General features: G+C 39.6%; 1 protein-coding gene across 1 annotated transcript; it reads right to left on the minus strand.

Moving 5' to 3' along the window:
• Positions 1-1944: 1944 nt before the first annotated feature.
• Positions 1945-17232, minus strand: gsg1l2b (gsg1-like 2b). Its single transcript, XM_007561411.2, has 5 exons — positions 16537-17232; positions 14917-14964; positions 12057-12209; positions 4825-4936; positions 1945-4126 (listed from the first exon to the last, which is right to left on the minus strand). The coding sequence occupies exons 1-5, from the start codon at positions 16835-16837 to the stop codon at positions 3826-3828; spliced, it is 915 nt and encodes a 304-aa protein (XP_007561473.1). The 5' UTR covers positions 16838-17232; the 3' UTR covers positions 1945-3825.
• Between the last annotated feature and the right edge of the window lie 2207 nt (positions 17233-19439).

A 19439-nucleotide genomic window follows, 5' to 3' on the forward strand; every position in this document is an offset into this window, starting at 1 on the left:
CCTTGAATAATGAATGTGGTTAAATGGATGTAGTGGGAACTGGTATGGATCACTTGGCTCATTTGTATGCTTTGCTTAGGTTAGCGAGTGCGGAACCAGCCTGCTGTGTTCCGCTTTGAGCAAAGCAAACGGACCGGCGCAGGGCGGCGGGGTAGAAAACCGAACATCAACACCGGCAAGTTCGGCGTGCTGCTAGCTAGTTAGCTAACTAGCCAACCGGTGTTTGGACCGAGCCTTCCTCGTCCGCTTACACGGTTTCCCGTTTTCAGTTTGCATGTATTTTGCACTAGTTGTTGTCCAACAGGAAAAAAATAAAAATATTTTTAAGCAAAGACGCTTTATGGACCTCTCTGTGGTTTGTTGGGGTTAGAAAGCCTTAAAAACAAACTGTTTTTGGGGCGCCTTTGTGTTGCTCTTTTGAGTTTTTTAGTTTACTCGATGTCAGACAGGTCCTATTCATGGGTATTTATGCTCACGAATTAACCTGTGGCTATGAAACACTAATAAAATATGTGGTTCATTACAGTTAAATAATATCTAATGAGAACCGCAGTTTTATTTTCATGCAGGGCCAGGTTGGTCAAAAATTAAATTATTTGGTTCTGTCGTTTATTTAATTTATTTGGATATCTGAAACATTTACATTAGACAAAAAAAATAAGGAAATCTAGAAACAGTAGTCTACGTCTCTGAACCTCAGTTGAATGAGTCCATAAAATCCTACTAAAATAATATAAAAAGCCTGATGCTCACCTTAAAAATGTAAATAAAGATGTTAATTTCGGGACTTACTCGATTTAGCGTATGTTGTTTGATTCTAACTGACTTGATACAATTTTGCTTCTTCGTGGTGGGGAATTGCTCACGACCAATACAAAGGCAACACTGCCACCTTGTGGTCTTTAAATTCAACGTCTGGAAAAAACTGTTTCAAACATGAAATTACATTCTTTATTAAGATATATGCTTTTTTTCCCCATTTATCTTTCAAAAAAATCTGTTCATAAATATTCTCAATTATATTATAATAGCTTGCAAATAATCACACACAAAAGTATAACAAAGAGACACCACACAAAGAGTCTTTAAATACTGTAAGATATGAAACACAAATAAAGACAAAAGATTCATGCTCTATCCTTATAAACCCAGCTTGCGGAAAAATAATTGAATCTTAGGCTGAATACGTTGGAAAGTCATTGACGTTACACAAAAAATTAAGTCAAAATGCACTTAAAATGCTTCTAGACTAGAAGTATCAAGTTCTGCATCATCGACATAATGTGAAAGTACAAACAGAAAGCTTAGAAAGAGGCGCATCTTTCCAGAGGAAAAGTTTTGGCAATTTGCACGGATGGCTACCCGTTGCTTTGGAATCGGGGTTAGGCAGAGAAACGGCTTTGCCCTTGTTCAGCATGCTGTGTGATCAGAGGGATGCTTCTGGATGTAAAGGCACTCAGCGTTTCCTTTAGGCATCCCCATCCACATCCTCGCAGCTTCTCTTTAATCCAGCTTCTCGTGCCTCAGAGAGTGAAAGAGCAGAGTCTTTCAGTTCACTTCTTGGAAATTGCTTATGCCTCCTCAGTCCACAGCCTGTCGGGTGCAACTCTTTTTTTTGTTTCAGACGACTGAATTTGGTTCATTTGAAAAGAAGGCAGTGATTAGTTTCTCAGATATACGTTAAGTAAGTTGCTGCAAGAAGAGTCAGCAATCGCCATCTACAGCTGTGAAGAGTCACGGACTCACAGTGTTTCATCGATCGGAAAAGTTCAATGATCAGTCAGGTGTCTAAACTATTGAATGTGCTTGCTTTAAATTATGTTGCATTTACTGGGATGGTGATCAAGTCAGTTCATTCGTAGATCTTTCATCCAATTTGTTCCTTCGCATGATTTTCGTGCCATAACGTGACAGTTATTAAGCCATATTGCAGAAGTCGTTTTCCTTCTTAGCAATAATGCTTAGTAGAGGTACATGACTAATAAAAGTAATATGAAGAACTCAGCAACTTGTCAAAAGGTTCAACCAGATTTATGTTGCGTTCCAGACAGCTTAGATACAGTGACGTTAAAAAGGTGTTTGCCCTTTTACATTGTTCTTCTGTTTTGCTTCTTTGTCGAACTTCAAAGTTTCAGCTCATCAAAAAACAAAAAAAGTAAATGTTCATTTGCTAGGGGAAAATGCTATCCAAACCAACCAGTTTGGTGCAACTTTTTTTTGTTTCAGACGACTGAATTTGGTTCATTTGAGCCAAATGAACCAAATTCATTACTGCTTGATCTGAGGAATCCATAAATCACTTAAATCCAACTAGTCTGACAGCATGAAGTAGGACAAAAGCTCCCAAAAAGCAACAATTATGCTCTGATGTAGAAACATTTAAAACACATCAGAAAGTCAGTAATAAAGCCATAGATGAGGCTTTGGAACAGCAAATGGAGAAATCCTGGAACACAGGTGAACTTTCGCAGGAAAGGCAGGTTGTTCAAAATTACTCTGAGAACGCCTCAGTTACTCATCCAGAAGGTTTCTAATGTAAAACAAAACAAGTCCTGGCTCAAAAGAACACAAATGCTCTCTCACATTTGCTCCCCAAAGAATCTCGATGATGCCCAAGGCTTATGGGAAATTGTTCTGTGGATTTATGAGCCAGAACTTTTGCCAGGATGTCTTGGGTCAATCACAGCCTCACATACGGTCAGACTGGTTTAAATTGTATTTTTCCATTTTTAAAATTATTTATCCATCTCTGATTAACCTTGCGTGATATTAACATTTGATCCATCACCTAAAACATCTGATTGTGATGAAAACAAAAGAAATGTGTAATTGGGCAGACACTTTTTCAAAGCATTGATTGACTTTTCAGACTCTATCTAGGAGGGAAGATACTGATTGCTCATAATAAAAAAAAAATTAACTATCAATTTGTTTTCATATGTCAAATTGCATGGAAAATATAGAAACTTTGTACATAAGTTGGTCTTTTGAGACAAAAAAACAAAAACAATAGTCATCAAGGTACATGTTAGCCAGCTAGTTTTTTTGCTAGTTAGCATGAGTATTCACTTCGCTAGGAAGCTAAAGTGAATAAAAAACAAAGACAATCCAAGTTCGACTCTCAAATAAAGGTTATACATCCATATTTAAAAAACTCTAACTTATTGTTTAATTTATGACTCAACTGTTTATTTTTAAAAGGACTTGGGGTGCACCCCTTACCCTGTGTTGCCGTCTTGAAGATTCAGAATAGATTCATTTTGTTGCTGTGCTTCACGTTGACACCAAGTTCAGTAAAGTCTGCTTGGTAAAGCAGATTTACAAAGCGGGGAACAAAAAGAAAAAAAATTAAAGCATCTGTGCGATCCTGGGAACTGCCAAGAATTTGGTGCAAATTTGTATCGACTCTCGACTGTTTTATGTTCCACATACATTAGAAAATACAGCATCTCAAAGCATACATTGAAAAACAGAGCTGATGTTTTAATACAAGGAAATAACACAGTCTACGCTGCTGGTGAAATCCACACAGACCCATTGGTCCCACAGTGGCTACCTTGGATTAGCACCAAGGTTAAATTCAGATTGACCAGATGGTTGGACCTACCAGCTAAACCTTCATTCAAACCAGCAGAATCAGCATGATAAGCATCCATCTTCATATCTTAAGAGCTGGCAGAGAGCAAAGCAGAGCGGGAAGTCGATCGTATAAAGTCGTGTGGAGGAAAAGAAAAGTTTAAACTTTCAGCTAGCCTTTTTACAGTATTCACACTGTACCACGCAGAGCGTAACATCCATGTTGTCGCGTCTCAAGACCCGGTTCCTCTAGCAGTACTCCTCTCCTTGCGGGTCGGGCAGGTCGTTGAGGTCCAGGAAGATGGAGGTGTTGGAGAGTTTGCGGCCGCTCGTCGACAGGTCCAGCAGCTCTTCGGCAGTGCTCGGCACCGAGCTGATGTACATGTCCCACACTTGCTCCGGAGAATCCAGCTCCAGCAGCTTCTGCTTGATCTTCAGGTTCTTCTCAATGTTCCTGCGCTTGTGCTTGAACTCCAGGATGGTTTTGGTGTAGCGGTTGATGGTGGTGACCGAGGACGCCATGCAGGCCGTGAAGGAGCTCCACGCCAGTCTACGAAACAGAGAAAAGAGCCTGCTTTAATCTCAGACGATAAGAAACATTAACCACTAAAACGGCTTCAGTTTGTATTTAAGCATATTATTTTATAAATGTAACGTTCAATAATGCTTTCATTCTAGGAAGACCACCACTTTTTTGGTAAAAGTCCTTAAACAGTTTGATTTAAAATTAACTGATGATGTTGCTTCAGTCAAGGGTTAAAGTGGATCACCAACTTATTGTGGATTCACCTATGCATGAATCAAATATGGAAAATATACAAAAGAAAAAGCAGCTTTGGAAGCTGAAATACCTGACTGTAATGCTACTAGACACACTATTAGCTGGCGTTTGAAAAGCAGCCAATCCATGAACTTCATTCATTTCCCTTTGTGCTAATTGGCTGTACCTCAAAGCGTGGAGACGGTTCCCATTGAGAATATTAATACATCTCATATGGAGAGCCTTTTCACTTCCACTGGAAACTACATTAATAAATAATTCAAATAAATGTTCCCATGAAATAAAAACAAAATAAATATTGAAGAATTTTTTTTTTTTAATGGAGAGCTTCTTTTGTCAATCCCAGTTGATCTGTTTATCTCATTCCAGGATTATTTATGCATTTATTTAATTGTTTTCTTCATAATGCTGTTTTACTTTGTGGCACTTTTCTATGTGTTTCATACAACCAGGTAAACTGTACTCACATGTACGACCAGCTGTAGTCCCACGTTTGAGGTTTCCAGTTCTCTGGACCCAGACTGACGGTCAGCTGGAAGGCTGTGGTGAACATCATGTGGGCCACCATACCTAGCAGACCTGCCTCACACACAGAGACACACACACAGAGAGAGAGAGAGAGAGAGAGAGAGAGAGAGAGAGAGAGAGGGAACATGTGACTCACACACAGAAACTACTGCACTTCCATAATGTCCCCACTTGGTGGCAGCATTGAATAAAGGAAATCTGGGACACATTAATCCAGAGGTTCCCAAACTGTGGGGCGCCATTGCAGGGGGGGGGGGGCGTGGGAAGCTGTCTGGATGGGGAAGAAAAAAAACAAAAAAACATGAAAGCTGTATGCGCTGGGTTTTTACCTTAGAATGGCCAACTCTCTGTTAGTCCTATGTCAATTTGATACAGTAGGGGCTTCCGCACTTCCCATATCTGTCTCCTCTGTCACTTTTATCAGCAGTTAAAACTGTTTAATTCATTGTTAACATATCGTAACCTGTTTTCCGAGCCGCCTTTAAACGCAACATGAGCGCTACGATGCTCGCGCTGGGTTTACACCTGTGCGGCAGTGAAGGGGACCTGCTGCTGCTGCAGGTGTGTTAGAATCATGGCAGCAAACCAGCAAAACGCAAAGAACTTTTCACAGTTTTTCCCCCAAACTAACAGACTGAGTTGAGTAAAACTGTTGGATGCAGGTAAAGTTAGCTAAGAGATGACTAGCTAATATCAATACAGCACCTTAAGCTTGTTAACAAGTAGTGTGTAGGCTACTGGTGTTGTTCTCTATGTTCAGCTACTATTCATTTTGCCCTGAAAAATGCTTGCTTCTCTTTCATAAACGCAACTAGTGAAGACTGAAGTCAGCTGCACTGGACTTTATAGGGGAGTGTCAACTTTAACAGGGGGGCTGAAAATATAAATTAATGTCACGTTTTTTCAGATCGCTTGTGAAATAAATCTGGAAATGTGAGAAAGAAGCCACAAAATGACCTTCTTTCTTTGTGTCATTTGTATTTTTTATTTTTATTTTTTAATTTTCGCTTTCCTTACACGAACCATTGAACGCCTGCGGAGGACAAGTGTGAAAACAACTGGAGCCTCCCAATCCGATTACCGCATAAGCTCCTTCCCCTCCCTCCGCCAAATCCCTCCACTGAACAGATTCAGCAGCAAACACCTACATTCCCATCTCCTGCCTATCAATGCTCATGTTTCATTTTAAAATATCCTGGTACAACGTTGTCATAATGCCATGTAGATGAGGGAAGGCTTTGCCTCGGGATGAATGACACATTTCTTGTCCCTGCATGTGGGGAGGAAGGATGTTTTCTTCACAATCATTCCTTCTGAAGTGGATGAATGTCACTCTGTGTGCGATAAAGCACATACATAACATACATACATCCAGCGTCAGGTACGTGACACTGCTACTAATTCTCCTTTGCGCCTCCAGAAGACGCCGCTTTAGTTTCCCAGTGTGTTTTTTGTTTTTTTGATCGACCACTAGATGGCAGCAAAGTCAAAACAAATGATTTGACACAATTACCGATGTTGTTTCGAACAAAACAAATGGATTAGATGATTATCTGGAAGGCTGCAGACATTTGGCCAAACTATGAACGCTGACCTGTCTGCCAGTCATACATACTGACAAATTTATACATACACAGAAACAAATTGTGTATTTTCTAAGGTTCAGTCTGCTGGGTAGTAAAAAAAAACAAAAAAAACTTCTATGTCACATTATGGTATCAAACTAAGAGAAATTATGATCTTGTGATTCCAATTTGTCAAAAATAATGACAGCCTCCATTGTGTTTTACTGAAATTTTGCAGGCTATGACAGCAGAAAGCAATGTGAAATTGTGAACAGGAAGGGAAATGATACACAGCTCTCTTTTTTTATTGCTAAATGAAATCTGAAAAGTGTGGTGTGCATTTGCATTAAATCTGTAGTACCTAACTTTTATGAAAACATATGCTTTTCACATATTTGTTAAAATTATCATTGTGTTGTGACGGTGTAATGAGACTAATAATCTGTGAAAAATAAAAAAATCAAGCTCCTCTGTCTACCTTTTCCCAGTGCTCCCAGTAGTAACTACAGAAATACACCAGTCAGCCAGAAACAACCAATCAGACCCAAGAGGAGGGTCTTAGTGCTGTCAATCACTCATCATCCGGAGTAGAAACACGTCACTGGAAATTATTTGGACTTCCTCATAAAGAGCCTTTAAATAATCTTATTTTTTTCATGATCAGAATAAATTGAGCTGAACTGACCAAACTGTAAAGCTGAAAAACACATAAGAAACATAATGTTGGCAGCATCATGCTGTGGGGGTGTTTGTCTTAAACAGCGTCAGAAAACTAGGACTAACACAGTGAGAGCATCTAGTGTCTAAAGCAGAATCCTTCATCATGAGGTAAAATCAGTGGTTTATTGGTCTGTATAGCATTTAGCATGACCGATGACAATTGAATGCTACACCTTTCAGATTTCCAGTTATACCAAAGTTTAAACAGGATTTCTTTTTCCTATTTTTCCATAACTAGGCATTACTTTGTGTGGGTCGTAAAACAAAATACACAAAATACAAAAACATGAATTTAGTGGTTGGAACGTGACAAGATGTGAGAATGTTCAAGGAGTCCTTTTGCAAGACTTCATTTGGAGAATAATTACCTCCAAATCTTCAACACGAGCCGCCCTCTCATGTGCAAGGAGCTCTCCTCGCTGCCTCCATGTGTATTCATGAACGTGGAAGAGTGGCGTCCTCCTGTTATGCTTGGTTGAAGTTAAGTATTTTATATTTAGCAGGTCACAAACCAAAGTGAGTCAAAAACGTGACGAATGGTCTCCGAACTGCAATTGACAGAGCGATCAAAGCAGCAGGCTCCGTTCCAGGCTGAAAACTGATTGGACCTGAGGAACTACTCATCCCGACGCGTGTTGGGAAAGATCTCTCAATTGTATTTTCCCCTTTGCACTTAAGTGAGTCACTTGTATTTGCAGTCTAATCATGGGATTCCCGGAGGTTCATGAGTGGGTGACTCATTTTGCAGAGTGTGGTGGAAAAGCTCTGCAGAAGTGTCTCTTTCTCTCTCTGCTGCTACAATACCGTCTTATTTGGGAACGTCCTTTGGGGATACTGTCAAACAGTTGAAACTAGAAAGCACATTAGCTGGTTCAGGGTCTGGGCAGAACCTGTATCAAGTTAGGATACACTTTTCCACCAAAAACCTTAGTTTAGTCGGACTTTAGTGGATGGGAAGACTATGGAAGCACCAATCTACTCTTTTACTTCCGATACCGATATCGGAGGTTCAGTATAGGCCGATACAATCCGATACAGAAAAACAGAGCTGAATTGACTCAAAATGATTCTTAATGATTCTTATAAATCCAGTGAATAACAAAATCTGACAACTCTGCACCAGTACATCACACCAGTAGCTTCACAAGCTCGATCAAACATGGACTTTAATTTGTTCACTCATCGCAATTAGGAGTAGAACATGAATAAGAAACTGATAAAACAAACAAAAACAAAAACATGGTCAAACATGTAGAGAATAAACTGCAGCACACTGTTCAAATAGTCCAGAAAGTGTGATTAGGAATTATAAATATAATGTAAAATAAACAATAAAGCATGACGTTGTTCAGAGCGCACGGCATAGATCTAGAATGCATAGATCCGCCCTTATGGATCTGGCACATTGTCACCAAAACCAGATCAAAGAATGGCATGTTGGTCACCAGGTCTCCATAGCAACCATTTATTTTAACGCATTTTACCCGAGATTCTAATAGTCATAGATGGTGGCGTATACTTCCTGCTACTATCACATTTAAATCTTTGTGGTTAAAAAAAACCCAAAACATTGTGCTTTTGTTTGTTCTACCAATATTACATTTTGCTGTTAAAATTAGAACCTGACTCATAGCTCTAATGGGCTCCAGCTTCTACATATCGTAAAAAATGATCTTCTTGTTCCTTTGCCATCGTCACCTCACCAAAAAAGAAAAAAGAAAAGAAAATTCAGATGCCTTCTTATCATATCATGCATGATTGACAACAGCAATAAACTTTAATTTGCGCTCTTGTATTTTTCCTCCAGACCTCATTACCATAGTCTATCTCCTGCTACTCATCCCATTAAAAAAAGGAAACGGCTTCTGGAAGCCTTTGCTTAATTCAAACATTTTACAAGTGCACTAAAGCCTCTGCAATGTTGTCAGCTTAGCCTGGGAAGCTGTTTAGAAGGCAACACACGGTGACAGATCTTAAACAGCGAACCGACAACATGATTTTCGCTCTCCAGCAGGACAGAAACAACACGAACCTTCAGGGGTTTCGCCTCCTCCTTTTCTCCAGACGACTGGCTAGAGCAGCTACAAAACACCAAAGCACAACCATGAGAGTATAACTCAGAGACGCCGAGTTCAAGCCCTGTCAGCTCCGAATGAAAAGACAAATCGTCTTCAAGCACAAGAGTAGGAGTGAAGGATGGCCGACAGCTCTGTTATGATATAATGATATCGAAGACGGCGACAGCTGGCGGAGAAATATCTTGAAGTATTTCATGTTTGACCAGATTGTGATGAAAGTGAGGCGCCATTTGAGCAGCGTAAAGACGTATGTCCAATTTCAAGGCCCAGTTTGATGAGACGGAGGAGACATCTGGCTGTTTGATGAGATACTATTTAGCTAGCTAGAGAAGCTCTAGCTTCATGTTACAGCGAGCATCCTCCATGCATTTCTGTAAATACTTAGCCCTGTTTGGATTAGCCACACCCAAGAAAGAGAAACTCCCAGAAAGTTTGTAAACAGTTGAAACGCTGGAAAGCTAAAGCTAAATTGACGCACCTGTTTAGAGCTGCCTTTGATTAGCAGTAAACAGAAAGTTGAGCAACATATTTGATGTATAATGGTGATTTTGACAATTTGACACAATGTAATGTTTACTGCTTGCATTCACAATATGCAAAGCAGACAGAAGACTGCTCTAAAAGCAGAAAACAAACTATGATGCAGGGCATTCTGGGTAAATACAACCAAAACAAACGTGAGCGTGTAGCACTAACGGGAGAAATGGCAAAGGACAAATGAGAAATCATACAACCACTAAAATCTCACGCTACTCCAGTTTTTTACATTTTGCGAAAAAAGGAAGTTCCGCTCAGTGTTTTCTTCTGAGGTTTTCATGTCGTTTCCTTAAGTGGTTCTTGGTGCAGCGCCACCACAGGCGAGGAGGGGAACGGGTTTTTTTTTTACTTAGTTTTTAATTGTTTGACACAGTGCAGTGTGAAAGTGGAAAGAGTAGCTAAAAATTTGGTCCCCAATCGAACCAAGTCTACCAGACTATCAGGTGTGAAAACATTAAGTCAGAACGTTATTTTGAAGACGGGTTATAATTTACACTGTTCCAACATTATGAGTGAGTATAATCCTTATTTTTAAGGCCTGAATTTAGCTGGCTTTGAGGACTGACCACAGTGTAAAATGAGAACAGCTCTTCAGAAAATGACTCTTTTTACAGCCTTCCTAAATCTGACCTGTCAAGTGAGTGAAACGCAGCGAGTCGCCGCCGTGGAGCCGCGTATCTTTCACTGCTGATTCACAGCTCAGAGACGGGAGCTCAGCATCACTTTCACAGAGTGGATTAGAGAGAAGGTCATTGTTAATTCCTCCGCTGAGAGGTGGAGGCAGACTGTAAACTAGCGGGAAATCTTCTAAGGGGCTGTGGGGCTGCGGCTGGCCCGACTGTGTGACTGGATCAGCGCCGGCAGGGGAGGCAGAGTTAAACACTCGCTGGTTCTGCAGCAGAAGCCAAAACAGATGGAATTGGAACGTGGTTTATTTTTCCCCTGACAAAAGTGTCTGCAGAGATACAGCCATGCTGTGACATGTTCATGTGTTAACTGATTATTGGAAAGAAATCGCAACGCTCTGAATGTCAGTCCTACAGCAATGCTTTTGAAATGCTGATTTTAGTTATTAGAGATTTGACTAAAATGACTTGTGAACATCTCGGAGATCAGCAACAAGTGTTGCAGGTTAAACACTGAGTGCAGTTTAATTCACAGTCGTGTGTCTCATTCCTGAAAAAGCATTACATTTATTCTCATGTGGGTTAAACATGGAGCTAACCAGTATGTTTTAACCATTTCCTCAAACATTTCGCCATAGTTAAGCTATGTTATTGCCATAAAAGTCATTATTCTAACTACCGTTATACAAACTATAATCTAGAAGAAAGCAATCTTCTTATTACTAAGGTATTAAAAGACCAGTGAGCATATGTGTTGTGTGGCAAGTTTGTCAGATTTTACTGTTTCCATGACATGAGAAAAAGTTATTTTATAAATTTATGGAAGGTTCCAGTGGAAAAACAAAAAGGTTTTTAGTAATTTAATAATCATTTTACTGAGTCACATGATTTTCTCGGCCGCATCCTGAGAGTGTTGTGTTGCAACAATTTTCATTCTGCTGGATCAAAGCAACAAATCCGACTTAATTTTGGTTGAGAGGCGAATCAAATCACCTCAACTTGTGTTTACGTCTCATGTGTCCTTAATGCAACTCTTCCTTTTTGAGAGAAATGCAACTCGCTATCATCAGAACACACGAAACGAATGCCAATATAGTTTAAATATTTTTCAGGAATGAAAGAAAAATGTCTATGTTGTGTTTTCTTTCTTAATATGTCGTAATAGGGTGAACATTTATCATATCTTTTATCATTTATCATGAAAAACATTCTTGCCATGATAAGAATTTCAGTTCAACTGACTAAAAATGTTTGTTTATACTGTTTTCTCACGTTTTTTTTTTCTTTTTGCAAGAGCATCAATGGATATCAGTAAATCAGTGAAGTCTTTATGTGCAGCTTAGAGATATGTCACTTCTTTGAGTATGTGGTGTCTTTAAGAATATTATTTGAAACAGGAATGTTTTTAAAGAGCAGTTTGTGGTGCTATGAATATTACATTACGCAGTTATCTAAAAAAGTGGAAATAAACTGTTTTTTGTCATCTATTTTCTTGCTATAGCAATCATATTACAAAATATCGTGATAAAATTCTAAGTCCACGTCACCCGTCTCTGATCAGAGTAATACCAAGTTGATTACAGAACGAGTAGATAAACTCATTATTTCAAGCTCAACCGTATCGCAATCGTGACAACCTGGTTACCTGAGAGCACGGTGAAGATGGCAGCGAAGGCGTTGAGCTTCAGGCCGTCGATGACGTTGCCGATGTGACAAACTTCTAAAGACATGAGGATGCCCCCGGTGGCCAGCAGCAGGATGTACAGGCACTCTGCAACGATGCACAGCCACAGCACTCCTATGGAGACAGGAGGTTAGTACGAAGGAACCACAAAGACAAATAACAAGCCGACATCCACACGGTGGGGGGTTGAGTGGATGGTGGGAGGGTGAGGAAGAGGGAGGCAGGGGGTGAGGGAAAACATCCTCAAACACGGATGAAGACAGGGGACAGGGAAGGATGCGAGGATGGATGAGGAGAAGTGATGAGAGGAGAAAGGTGGATCAGTGACCCCCTTCACCCATATCATTAACCTTCACAGACAGAGGGAGGACACTCAGAGCGATGTGTAAGGAAACGCAGCCCGTCCTGAGTCTGGCTGGATCAGTAGGGGTGGGCGATTAAAGTTTTATCACCATATTTTGTGGTGCTGTTGTGATAACGGTAAAAGTTACAACAAGATCTATTTACAGCTTTTTATTTTTTTAGGTAACTGTATGGCTGTGATTGAGAGGCACAGCAATCACAGCTCCACAAATACTGCTCTTTAAAAACGCACCCGTTTGTAAATACGACTCTTTAGGATGCCAGTTGCAAAATGTTATATATAAAAAGTATGATTTTTAACACTAAACTCCAGAATAAGTTAAAAAAAAGAAGAAAAAAACAACGGAGAAACTCGTAAAGCTGACAGATTTTAATTGGTTTTAAGACTCTAACTAGAATTCGTTGTCACACTGATAAATCAAAACTTTTTATAATGTTAAGAAATTTATCAAGATAAATGATACGATAAATGCGAGGAGATATTAGCAGGTAAATAGAAACAAAAAGCCTGTTGCCATAAACATCCCAGAAAGTTCTACACAAGTGATTTTATAGTATTTTATAAAATAAATACCTGTAAAACGGACAAATAGAAAGTATTAAGTGCAGTTACCGCAGCATATTCAAAGACATTCCACAAAATCTATCTGCAATCAAAAGCATTTAATTAAGTGCCCTCCATCAACATGTACCATGATATGTAAATGTAATCACAACTAGAGACTTTAGCACTCAGATGTACAACAAGTGCTCTACCACTGATTGGGCTTTTCACCCAAACTGTTGTTTCATAGAGCTCTCGGTTGGAGCCAGTTTATGCTGCAGAGAGAAGTAAACCGTTAGTTGCCTGGTTACAGATTTTCAAGTTGTTTAGAAATTTAGTGATTTTCTTTTTGCAGCAGGGAAACCATGTTTGTTTTTGGCTCCAATCAGTTGTGATGTTTAGTTTTATTTGGTGGAGGGAGGCGATGGAAATAGCAGTAACCTTTACAGATGCATTAAGTGTTGGGTGTTTGAAGAGCGGAGCAGGATCAGTTCATCGGAAATTTCAGTGTCAAAATTGGTTCACTTCGCACCTGACTCCATCACAATGCTAATTTACGATGGATCTAGAGCAGATTATTTGTCTGGATTAAGACTATGAAAAGCTGTAATACTTGTCTGTAACAATCTCTTTATCATAAGCACGAAGCTCTTCATGGCCTTCAAAATGCAACATGTTGTGTCCAAACATTTACGTTTTCACTCACTTGTATAGTTTATAAGAGTTCAGTGTTGCACATTCTAACCTTGGCATTTAAGGAATCTACATCTGCTGCATTGAGTCATGTTTACTTTTGCAGATCATTTGGCATAAAGAAGATTGAAAACAGCACAGAGATGCCAGGTTTAAGCTGCTGCTGCTGTCAGGTTTAGTTCAGTCAGATCTCTTTAAGAAAGTCAAAGTAGCTTGAACCCACTTCGTGGTCTTCAGGAAACATGCTTTTCCCCTTGATAAACGGATCAATCTTTTGCATCACGCTCACCTACAAAAACTGCCGTGCTTTTGTTTTCGACCAATTCTGAGCAACATGTTGGAGTTCTACGAGGCGTGGTCAACTAGCAGCGACATAAGCTAGCGTCCAGACAACAGAGCAGTGCGATTTTTTTTTTAAAAGTGAGGCTAAAAAGCCAGAGGCATTCAGCTGTGAAAAAAGGCAGCGCACAGAGTCTTTCATTAGGATCAATGAGGACAGTATAACTACAGAGGCTAAATTTACATGGTCACATTTTACTGAAAGGCACAGCTATTAAATTTTATCCAAAGCATACACCAGCCTCCTTAAGATGAAAACTATGTTGCTCTTTAGCCTCATCAACTGGGTTCTGTAAAAATTACTATAGCAACAAGCTTCTTCTGTAACTGTGACGTATAGTCCTTCTCCCAAAAGATGCTGCTGCGCTGTTTAACACTAAGACTTATAACCTGGAACAATGTTACACCTCCAGCTTTCAGATTTTCTGCCTTAAAGTCCAATTATAATCAACAGTTTGGTGAAGGGAAAGTTACAATTCACATTTTGTCACATCATACCAAAAACCACAATGGATTTTTGTTGGAATTTATACAAGAGTCCAACAAAAACAAGTGTATAATTGTGAGGTTTTTCTACAAAAAAATTGTAGTAAGTGGTTAGCTCCTTTTCGTCCTTCCACCTCTGTATGTGTAGTAATGTCAGTGTAAATCCATGCGTTTTTTTAAGAGCAGAATCTGTGAGAGTAGTTTGAGTAATGCTCATAGATCCTTTTGATAAAAGCTGTCTGAACTCGTGTCATTTAAAGAAGAAGGCGCAATAAATCCAGCCTCTGAATAAAGCCGGCAGAGACATCCTGTGTCTCACCCATTCAAGGTCTTACGCACACATTAACTGGGTCTGAATTTTCCCATCAAACTCAAAATGTGTCTATATATCCTCACCTCTTTCGTTCGCCGGCGCCACATAAATGAAACTCCGGCATTTTTCACCTGAAAAACAATGTAAATGAGACATTTAATTGACACCCGGTGACAGCACAGCCACCCCTGCACCTCACTGATAAATAAAAATGGGACCTCATCTGTATTCCAGCATTTTCCCAGACTGCGACAGAGAGAGAGCTAAAGGTGGACTTTGAGGGGATAAAACTGTGACATGAAAATAAAAAAATACATGAATAAATAAATAAAAAGAAGAAGAAGAAGAAATCTCGGAATGATCCAATTTGTCAAGAGATTTGCTTTCCGCCTCCATCCTCCGTTTTTGAGGAAGTCTGTAGCACAGAAACAGAGTCAGCACACACAAAATGCTCCTATGGTGTTCTGAAGGTACAAATGTTTTTTTTTTCTGTAATGTCAGAGTCACAGCTGGAGGTCCAGCACCTCTGAGGAACTGTCCTGTAAGTCATCAGTGGAGGATTTCCACACAATAGGGAAGAAGACAGAAAAAACAGCAGATAACCCACTTTGAAATAGGTGCTGAATAAGAATAAAGAGCCACTTGGCTCTTACATTGATGTGTTTTCTAAAATGTGTCCAATCCTATCACTAAAAACAGCTGTAGAGTATACTTTTCAGAAAAAATAAATAAATTTCCATGTGAACAAATGTTTTTGTGTGTTTTAAATTGTCTTTCCAGTTTTACAGTGTATTTTTCCAACATAATTTCATGAAAAACAACAAAATAATATTGTTCATTTTCAACTTTCAGTATTTTATATTATGCTTTCTTTTGCCCATTGTCTGTAAAGTGGAAAATCTTGAGCTTCCTTATCAACTTCAACTATTTCAGCTTTCTGTATCTTTACGCTAGAATGGGTTACGTTGATTTTAAAGAACAATGGACCAGTGCTGCATGATATTCTAAGGAGGAGAAGATTAATAGCTATTACACTGTGAGATATTATCAACACCTTGAAAATGAAATAATTATACTAGTTCTTCTCTCATATGTCAGAACAGCCAATAAATTCCCAACATGTTATCAGTTCTGATGACCAGCAGCCTTGAATGTCTGGGGTGGTTCTTGTGCACTTACACTGGTTTTCCAATAGGAGGCTTTGTACAGATGGACACTACAATCAAGTAAGGTGGTTTATACCCAGATAACCCACAAATACACACACAGACTCACACGCGCACACACACGTCATAGTGACCACTATGCATGAAGGAGATAAGTAGGTTGTCTCGTTTGCTTGTTTTTTTTTTTTTGTTGTTGTTGTTTTTTATAGTTTTATGTTTTCTTTTAAGTTTTATATCAGCTTATTTTATTTTATTCTTTTTAATAAAATTCCAAACAATTTGCTCCGCCACATTTCCGCTGGATGACCCGCAGCACCACACTGAGAAGCAGACTTTAAACTGTAATATTTCCATCTATTTGCAGAGGCATTTTCTCGGATTATTCTCTAAATCCCGTCAGAGGTGTGGCTGATCAAACCTGTTTTGATTAAAATCCTATCTAACAACTCTGACTCCGTCCCCTTCTGCATGTGCCGGGCTCTCCGTGACGCACCGCTCCGCGCGCGCGGTCCCCCTCGCCTTTCCGGCGGAACTCACCGGTCATGTTGATGTTCTGCTCGCAGGAGAACCAGATGCCGGTGTGAAACTTCCTCATCACGTACTTGTCCTCGCCGGTCTCCCATATGTACTGCACCAGCCGCGTGTCGTTGATGTTGGAGCTGTTGAACATGATGCAGAACGCCTGCTTGGTGGTCACCAGACCGGTGCAGAACGGCTTCACCACCTTACGCGTGCCCTCGCACCAGTAGCTGGTGGTGAGAGCCGACACGGCCAGGAACAGCGCCAGGAAGTTCAAGGTGAGAGCCAGGGAGGCTCTCCGCCGCCGGTCGATGCCCATGACAGACCCCCGGAGCGCGGTGAGAGGAGCGACGGCGCCCGGAACTTAATCCTCCCCGCTGTGTGTGTGTGTGTTTGACACCGGGTTCAGGCGACTTCTCCTCAAATCCTCATAATCCGGTTATTCCCGTTAACGTCTCCTCCGCTAGTTAACATCTGCTTCCAACAGTTCGGCCGTCACATCTGCTCCTCCAGCGACGTTACTTCTCATACTGTAGCCCCCTCAACTCCCACTTCCACTTAAACACTCCCACACACACGCGCGCACATGCACACAGTCCTGAGCTTCACACGACTCTGCTGTGTGCCACTGCCGTCTTGGTTATTAGTGTAACGTTGGCAGTACGTTTAATATTTCCTCTAGTCACCAACTAAAAAGCAGCATGAAGCTCATCCAGCGGTGATTTTTTTCAATGTGGGTCACATGGGCAGGTGTCCAGGGCGGCATGAAGGAATGGGGCACAAAAGCAACAGATATGAAAAATAAAATAAAACAGAACTTTAAAGTTTCTTCACATAGTGAATCAAGGTAATTTACAAGATGAGTCAATTCAATACAATTTGCTAATGTATACATTCAAATTCAGTTTATTGTTGAGACTGGTTATTCATATTTATTTATTTATTTATTTATTTATTTAACCAGGTATAATCCCATTGAAATCCAAATCTCCTTTACAAGAGGGACCTGGGTAGAAAATCTGCACCACACAATCTGATTACACAAAAGTTTAATAAATTAAACCCCAAGTTTAAAAGCAATGACGCTGATTAATGCAGTCACTAAAAAAAATGTTTGTCAACCGAAACCCAACAGTTGACATCGAGTTGTTGATTTAAAGCATTTACTCCCCCTTCATTAGTATGTAGCAACAACGGACAGCTAATCTTGAAAAGTTTTCTATTGCTTTACATGCATGCGGTCAATTGGGAGTCAGGATCTTTTGCTATTGGTTAGTATGGCGACTATTTTAAGCGATTGGTGTTGGACTGTAGTGTAATTTAGATATTTGTTAATAGTTGGGGCGGCTCTACAGAAAGGTTGCAGACAGTAGTTTGAACCAAAGAGGTTCCTGTTCTCAACCAGGGCTGGTACAGATTTAGTTCTGAATTGGTTCTGGAAAAGAGCCGGTTTCCTTTCCCTCTTTTATCAGAGTAACTATTAAGTCATTATCAAACTATTATGAAGTCAGAAGCAAACTATTTTGCCAGGATAAAACAAACTCATTGTTGAAATGCACATACACACATTCTTCATTAACTGCAGTTTCCACCTGCAATTAATGAAGAAAAACAGAATGTCAATTTATCAATAATTTTGCAAGATGTTTTAAGCTGAACTTTGCTACTTTTTATACTTTAATAAATAATGTTCCCTTATAGGTATGACAGTATACAGTAAAAACTGAAGTCAGAGTGCAACAAGATACCGTCTGTCTTCACACACATTTCCTGAATGCTGAAATAGAATCAAAAAACTGGACTAAGTCTTAGCTTAGAGGTGTGTACAATCATGAAATACAAGCAGGTTGTCGCAACTTTTTAATATATATTTCCCCTCTAACATTTTTTAAAGCTGAGTTATACAGAATAAATGCCATTAAAAGTGGAAAAATAGTTCTGAAATGATTTATCGTGGTTTCACCTGCACACCCTTTGGAGACGCTGTGCATTTCCCTCCCCAGATTTATGGTTTATTTTTGGATCCATTTCCCCTCCATAGCCGGTCATTCTGTTAAAAGGAGAAAAACTACCTGCTGACAGCAAAAGCTTATCAGTCTGTAAACAGACAGATAGCAGCTTTTTGTAATTGCTACTTGGGAAATTGCAGTGCTGGTATTAAATGTGGGAGGGCAGGACAGTTTTCAGTCTGTCATAGTGATGCACAAGAAGGAAACTGTGTGTGTAGGTGAAAATATGCATTGTCCTGTTTGGGATAATTTTTCATACTTCGATGTATCATGTAAATGTTCCTTTATTCCAATAATCCTGGTCAAAACTTTAAAAATAATATGTTAAATACAGAGGATTCATTGCAGTAAGGGATGCTTATTTCTGCTAATATTGATTATTATCACTGACATTTAATGAAAACCTAAAAATATACTTCTCAGGAAATTAAAATATTACCCAAGACCAACAAAAATATATATAGAAATAAATGAAATTTTCAATAATGTTTGAATTGATAAAATATGACTTTCTTTGAGGACATTCTTGTCTGGAAGGTTCAAGCGTCTTGCTCATAGGGACCATAACCCTAATCCTTCCCAGAGTTTATTTCTCAACCCAAATCCCACTCTGTGTTCCAGTTGCACTCAGAACTGGGAAATTCTGATTTCTACGTCTGAAAAATCAATTTGATCGTCCTCCAAAGTCAGATTTCCCGCTAGGAAAGAGAGACCAGCTCAGACTACCTCCACTTACGACTTTCAAAATGGCCGTTCCTGCATCGATAGCAGTAAAACGTGGTGGAAAGATTTTTACTTTACAAGATACACGTGTAAGCATGTCGTTAAAATCAATGTGGCGCCTGCAACTTTAAACTGAACAAATTAAAAGTGGGGTTTGCCAATGGTAAGTAAATGATGTTTGTAAGAGGC

The sequence above is a fragment of the Poecilia formosa genome, unplaced genomic scaffold, assembly GCF_000485575.1.
Source record: "Poecilia formosa unplaced genomic scaffold, Poecilia_formosa-5.1.2 Scaffold4, whole genome shotgun sequence".
Taxonomy (NCBI): domain Eukaryota; kingdom Metazoa; phylum Chordata; class Actinopteri; order Cyprinodontiformes; family Poeciliidae; genus Poecilia; species Poecilia formosa.